The 7,463-nt window shown below is 32.6% G+C and overlaps 1 protein-coding gene across 1 annotated transcript; it reads left to right on the top strand.

Annotated features, from left to right (window-relative positions):
- Nucleotides 1–5,678: 5,678 nt before the first annotated feature.
- LOC21388442 lies at nucleotides 5,679–6,317 on the top strand. Its single transcript, XM_010105160.1, has one exon. The coding sequence runs from the start codon at nucleotides 5,679–5,681 to the stop codon at nucleotides 6,315–6,317; it is 639 nt and encodes a 212-aa protein (XP_010103462.1).
- Nucleotides 6,318–7,463: the final 1,146 nt, after the last annotated feature.

Genomic DNA, 7,463 nt, shown 5'->3' with positions numbered 1-7,463 from the left:
TCTTGTTCTGTTCATTTCAAACTTCTTGCCCTGCCAATTACAATGTATGCCACGAGTGTGTAAAGAAGGAAAGGCTAAACTTCATGAGATTTATGAAAACTTTTTTTCCCCCTGACCCAATACTAATGTTGAAGCAAAGAACAGTTTGATGCACTACCAAAAAGTTCAATGAAACTAACGTCTGGCAATATTTGAGGTTTGGTTCAAATCATTGATGATATTTTGAACCCAAAACAATCTAAGAATTATGAGTTTACACCCCTCTTTATTTTCAATATTTTTGAAACAAAAACTTATTTTAAACTTTTTCATTTTGAAACACAAAAGATCAAACCACTACGTTTTGAACCTATTTGTCAAAGGGGAAGGAGTTAATAATAGGGGTTGGAGTTAATAATAAGTCAAGATGTATGCCATAGTATTGACAGCAACCATGAGGAAGCTGGCTCAGCCCTTGCTTGTCTCATTATTGGTTTACCATTTGGAATCGTGCAAGGAATTCAAACTCTTGTCGTTTTTTGTACAAGTCTTAAAGCAAGGAGTTTGGTTTTTCTTCTTTATTCTGCTCAAGCTTCTACATTACCCTACCATCCAACTTGCTTCAACTGTTTAGTCTCACTTTCAATCATGATTGATAACGATGCCTTCAATCAACTGAATCTGTTCTCCTATAATGTTCTTGCTAGATGATCCACAACCAAGATTCCAACTTTGTGGTTGATGTTATTCATGGCTGATGCCTTATAAGTCAAAAGAAATTATATGACGTTTTGTTTTATTTTTCACGTTTTTCGAAGTTAAAAAATAAAAACGCAATTTGAAAACGCGTTTAGCACAAAACTTTTTAAAAAACAAAAACAAAAACGTTTTTGTCTTTTTCTAAAAAATTGAAAACGGTATAATACCGTTTTCATTTTCTTCTTTTCCTTTTCTCACTCACGGAAGAGGGGAGAGTACAAACAGCCATTGGAGCTTGACTGGAACAAGCTTCTCTATGAAGGAGACGACGGCCGCTTCTGCAATTTTCATGTATAATCATGTTTATTTAATATTTTTATTTAATATTTTTATTTAATATATTATTATTTTAAATATTATTACATGTTTTCAAAAATTAAATCATCGTGCGTTTCAATTTTTTTTTTAAACTGAAATCAATTTCTAAATAAAACTACCAAACGCATTTTCAAAAATAATTCAAAAATGAAAATGAAAACGTTTTCATTTCCATTTTCATACAAAAAAATAAAATTATTTTGGAACCAATTCCAAACGCACCCAATATTTTGCTGGATGATAAATAATCTTTTTAAGGGTCTTCTACGGTAAACCGGCCTATTAATAAGGTCAGTTTTTTACCGTTTAATCTGGTCAAAATTATGTTAGATTAAAAAAGTATGCAGAATAAATAATTTTTAGTACAAATCTTATAATTAAAAAATAAAAAATTACCGATAATTTATTTATTTCAATCATACTAGAAAAACTCTCGTCTTTCTATCCATTTCGGCCCGGAATTGCACCCAACAATTCCCATATCATAACAAATATTTCGTTGGATTCCCTTTCGGCCACGGAATTGCACCCAACAATTCCCAAAAATACGTAAGACACAAACACACGTACTTGATGTAGCATTTTGTGGGATGGTATTCTAATTTTGACCTTTTCGGCAACAGAATTGCATTCCATATTCCAAATAAGTGAACAACCATCGTCCATACACAGCCAATGCTCAAATCAGGGCAAGACTAGCTACATAAGCACACCAAGTTGCGTATCAAAATTCAAAGGTACTAGTTTCTTTTTCTTTTTGGTGTCTAATTAATTGATTTGCTGGAGTTTAATTATCAAATCTAGCTATAGCTATTTTTAGTCCAGTAATTAGAAACTGATTTGTTAATGCTTTGATAGCTATAATTTTAGTAACTTTACTTGAAAATTACGAATGAGCTGAACCAAAAATGTGATGTTGATGAAATCCTGATCCTAATTGGTCACTGCAGCTGATATAGACTATGTATATATATATATATATATATATGCATAATTGGAATTTGGTTTGGTATATTTAGAAATAGCATTATATGCTGGCTGTGGACTAAGCTCCGTACTTAATTTAACCAACTAATCAGGATTAATAGAAAGCAATAAAACTCTCTAATTGAAGGCCAAGACGTTTGACATTTCAAGTAAAGAGCAATCCTCTAGTATGATTACAATTTCCGTTGTTTAAAAAGGAAAAATTAAAGTTAGCCAAGAATTTTTTTTTTTTTTTACTGAAGTTAGCCAAGGAAAGTTAATGCGACATTAATATCAAAATACTGTACTGACTATTGAGATAGCTATAGCCGAAAAGAAATGAAAAAAAAAAGGTTGGGAAAAGTCTACTTCTAGATGCTTCATATTGATGTGGAATAGAGCTTTTTCCACGCCACGACATCCGAACTTTGATAGGTGTCGTAGGTAGACTTTTAGGCGCTGTTTGATAGGAAGGACGAAGAGAATTAGAGTGATAGATAGAGTTTTAATAAATTTTTATGTTGTTTAGTAACAAAAATAAAGAGTTAAAATGGTAAATGATAATTATTTATTTAATTATTATATAATTTATCTTATTATTTATTAATAATTTATTTTGAAGGGTAAAAAATTATATTTTTTTTAATTTAAGATGAATTAGTTGAATCCTCATCTCCATCCTTTTCTCCTAATTAAATAAGATTCGCTCTCTCCTTGAATCCTCATCTCCATCCTTTTCTCCTAATTAAATAAGATTCGCTCTCTCTCCATCTCCCCTCTCTCTCTCTCCATCTCCCCTCTCTCTCTCTCCATCTCCCCTCTCTCTCCCCATCTCCCACTCCCTCCTACCAAACATACACCTTTCAAATGGAAGAGGTCGTGAATTAACGTTGAATGACAACAACGCAAGTGGTGGGAAGTTTGTGGATTTTGTTCCTGAGCAAATATTTCGCCATGACTCAAGTTTGTTTTGTTGGGCCAAATTGTTAATTTTGTCGATTTTGAGAATCGGGTTTGTAAGGTGGAAAGGTTAAGGGAAGGAGTTATGGGAGGGGTGTCAATCATTGAGAGCCCACCGAAATCCAAAATCAGTCCCTTTAAGGGATTGTCCCAAAGAAAATATGCAAAAACATTTATCTCTATTTTACTCTTCTCTTTGCTAATAAAAATGTATATTTTTTCCCCAACAAAAGTGTCAAAAATATTTATGAGATATGTTCATTTCATGATTAAGTTATATTATTACAGTTTTTTTTCTATAAAAATTTAAATTTAAATTTTTTATTACAATATTTTTCTCTCACATATATAATTTAAATCATAACTCAAATAACTCAAATTATGTAAAAAAAGATTTTAAACACAAAAAATATCAATTAATTGAAGGACCACCAATAAAATATTATCATCAGTGACAAAGGTGTTTAGGGCCAAGAGACCGACAGCCGCCCCCATTGACTTTTCATTTTTTTTTATTTTACTTTTCATGCTTTTTTTTTTTTTTTTGATGAAAGTGTATGTCCCACTTAATACAAGGTTGATGCCGCTTTATGATGACAAATAGCTTTGCCAAAAGTCACATCATGTTTTTCCTTTCACAGTCTTCCTCCCTCCTAGTCTATCCCTCTTAATCTTCTTATATTCATTCTACTAGACATAATCAAATTACGAATATTGTCATGAGCTCTTCGAGAAGTTGGAGAAAATAACTGGTAGAGAACATTGTTGACTCTTGTCATTTACAACTTGGTTGGGCCGCTAATCCTAGGCTAGAAGAATCGTTAAAAGGGTGTTTTTTAAGTGGACATTTAATTCACAAATTTAAAATTATTATCAATTTATGTGTGTTTTTTATGAGAAAAAATATTGTAACGAGTTACGAATAATGACACGAATTATCCTACCAAATACCATCTAAAACTATAGAAGCAAAGGTGCAAAACCTCTAAGGAGGTAAGGCGATCGCACAGGAGATGTCATTGATGAATAATAAAAGAGATATCAACTACAAATACTATATAGTAACTTTATAAAGCGACACGCATGGTAAAAACATCAATCAATTGCACAAACGACAATAATTTCGCAGAGAAACGACAATTACTTCTATATATGACAACGAAATAGAAAAGAAAAATCTTGAGGGACAAACGACAAAAAAAATATATAAACGGTATCAACTGACAATAGTATTAGTAAACGACGTCAATAGAAGAACCGACATATACAAAAGAAACGTGACCGTACGACAAAAACTGCAGGAAGTCAGGAACTGACAATAATTTTTAACGAACGACATGAACTCGAAGGCAAGTAAGAAGCAACCTAAAGAAACGATAGACGCACTTCAACAATCAACAAGCGCATAGATTGCTTCTGCGAACTTTAAACCCGGAATTTTGACGAGTGCATATCTTTTGACAATTTACCAAACATAAGATATATTTTTTCATTTTATTTTTTTTGGTTTTTCATTTTATTTTTAAGGTCAATATTGAATTGAAACAAAGCACACTTATGGAAATTTTCCTAAATCAGTACTCTCTCTCTCTCTTAGCTTTTATTTTTTCCTAAAAAAATCTGTACTGGTTTGATGGCTTAACGCATTCGCCCAATAGATTTTGTATTTAAATAGGATACGTAGCACCTCTAAAGCACATTATTGGGAAAATAATTAACACGCGTAAGACGAATAGACATACATATATATTCAAGTCAAGCACATCCGAATGCTTGGGATTATACCCCACGTACACTTATATAGTTAGAACATTCTGTGAATTGAGATTTGACTGATGCGTTCCTCATTTAAAAGGTAGTTGGACTGATGCGTTCTTCATTTAAAATGCAGGATCTTTTTTATAGGACGTTCAACAAACATTCTTATTAGCGTTTGAGAAACGCTCAAAAAAAATATATTAAGAACAAATATTTTTATTAGTGTTTGAGAAACGCTCAAAGAAAATATATTAAGGTAGGACCTTTTTATAGGACGTTCAACGAACATTTTTATCAGGAGAAACGCTCAAAAAAAATATATTAATAATGATATTGCCCTCTCTTTGAATTTTTTAATCTACCCAAGAAAAAAAAACACATCCTAAGAAAATACCATATTGATAAGAACATAATTACAAAAAAAAAAAAAAAAAAATGAGCCGTTAGTTAATAGAATGATTGTCCATTTCAAACTGTCGTTTAACGTTAGGACGCAATATACATACACTGATCAATAATTAGAAATGAAGATCGTGACGCGATGATGTTCCTCTTTGAACATTGCTAATTAATACATGCAAAGGAGAGAAGGACAAATCTCTCCTTGGAGTACCACAAGTTTCACCTAACATATTTTCCCTTGGAAACGATGTTGTCTATATCAGTTTAACAATTTTATTATTCAATTCTTGACAAACACCTCAATGAATATTAATTGACCCAAATTTGTTGCCATTAAACAAAATGTACATGTGACATCGGTACGGGCTCTGACGCACAAGTAAAATTAAATGGCATAAAAATAATATTTATTTCATTATAATAGCCTTGCATATTCTTTAAACGTGGAATTATTGTTTTCACAAAATTCTTATATACCATTATTATCATTCATGTGCCATCTAGCTACCCTTTCCTCTTAGCTAACTAGCTGCTCCATGGAGAAGAGAAGGCCAAGAGGGAGCACCGATGAGTCGGCGGTGGTCAAGGCGGCAGCGTGGGCGTGGCACCAGCACGGATCAGGATCGGGATCGGATGGAACCCCGGCCCGTGAGTATGTCGCGGCAAGACCTCGTCACGTCCCTAGGCCGTCTCGCTACAAGCTAGAAGCCATGAGATCAAAAACCAAGGAAGGAGTGCTGCCTCTAATTGATGATAATTTTAAACCGCAAAGCAATAAAGTGTCTCTCCTTGATGCTTATGAGATTCAAAGTATTTCTCGGCGCCTAGATTCTCTAATAGATCAATACTCTATCGGTGATCATGGTGATGATCACAAAGATAACCAAGATTTTCGTCTAAAAGATGCATTAATCTCGGATGTTGATGATGATCATAGTATGGTGATGGAGAAGAACAAGAAGAAGAAGAATTTGAGGAAAATGGTCAATTTGAGAGGGTTTTGGATAAGGCATGCAGCGGCCATGTGCGGCACAAGGGAAGGCGTGGTGGAGACGGCGGCGAAGAGTTTTTGGAACGGGCGGCGGCGGCAGACGGAGGACAGCCGACGTGTGCTGCCGGTTGTTATGGCGGCGACATGTCGACCGTGGAATAATATTATGCATTCACGCGGGTGATAGTGGTGATGATCATGATGAAGAGTACAAATTCAATATTGGTATATTAATTTTGGTCCTTGAAATATCGGTGGAGGTTGTTGGACGTTCATCAACTGTATTAATTTCTTCTAGTGTGTGGAGATCAAATAACTTGTGCTGCCGACTTGATCTTTTACTTTTATTATTATTATTATTATTATTTATTTTTTCTCTTTTTGGAATTTTGGGTGAGAAATTTGAACACTTAATCCAAATTTTGATGTGTATGTATCCCATATATATATATATATATAATTCAATTGATATTCTTTTTGGAAGTGCACTAATTCATAGTTCCATACATAATTACATATCCTTTTTATTTATTTATTTATTTATTTTGTCAATGATCAAAATGTTACCCTCATTCTTTGCAAACACCGTGTTACTAATGGTTCGTTTAGTTGGTAAATTCGTATCATGATTTGAATTATGATTCTTAATTTATTACAGTATTTTTTCTCATAAAAAATACACGTAAATTAAAAATAATTATGAATCATAATTCTAAATTTATAAATTAAACGTCCGCTAATAGATCAGTATTATCTTTCTGGTTTTGCCATTTTACTATTTTAGGGAAGTGAGAGCGAGAGAGTTCCATGAAAGGAGGGCGGAGACAGAGGAGAGAATGAGAGAGAGAGAGAGAAGATAAACAGAGAGAGGAAAAAGGGATACTAGTGCACTGATGATCAATAATCATTATTTGATAATATATTGAGCAAATTATTCTCTGAGAAATTACCGATTGCAGTGGTCACTGATTGACATATATATTCGGTAGGAAACTGATTTGGTAGTAATTGAAATTCATTATTGATATTGGTTAGCTTGTGGTGAGGAGGATGTTTGTTTTATGTATTCTTTTTTTATTCTAAATTATGATTTATAATTTTTTATAGTGTTTTTCTCTTATAAAAAATACACGTAAAACGAGAATAATTCTGAATTATAATTATGAATCAAACGTCCACTAAGTATATTAATAGATAATTTACTCAATATTTTTTTTTTAAAAGAAAACATTTTTTAATTTAGTAAAACTAATATTATGCTTAAGAAAGACCATCTTTTACTGTTTTACACATTCCATTTAAGAAATTAAAAAGTTGAAGTAAAAAAAGG

The sequence above is a fragment of the Morus notabilis genome, unplaced genomic scaffold, assembly GCF_000414095.1.
Source record: "Morus notabilis unplaced genomic scaffold, ASM41409v2 Scaffold94, whole genome shotgun sequence".
In the NCBI taxonomy this organism is placed as follows: domain Eukaryota; kingdom Viridiplantae; phylum Streptophyta; class Magnoliopsida; order Rosales; family Moraceae; genus Morus; species Morus notabilis.
This window is presented reverse-complemented; position numbering and strand designations above follow the sequence as displayed.

Coding starts and splice junctions, on each gene's coding strand:
- LOC21388442 (XM_010105160.1), top strand. CDS start 5,679: ATGGAGAAGAGAAGGCCAAGAGGGAGCACCGATGAGTCGGCGGTGGTC.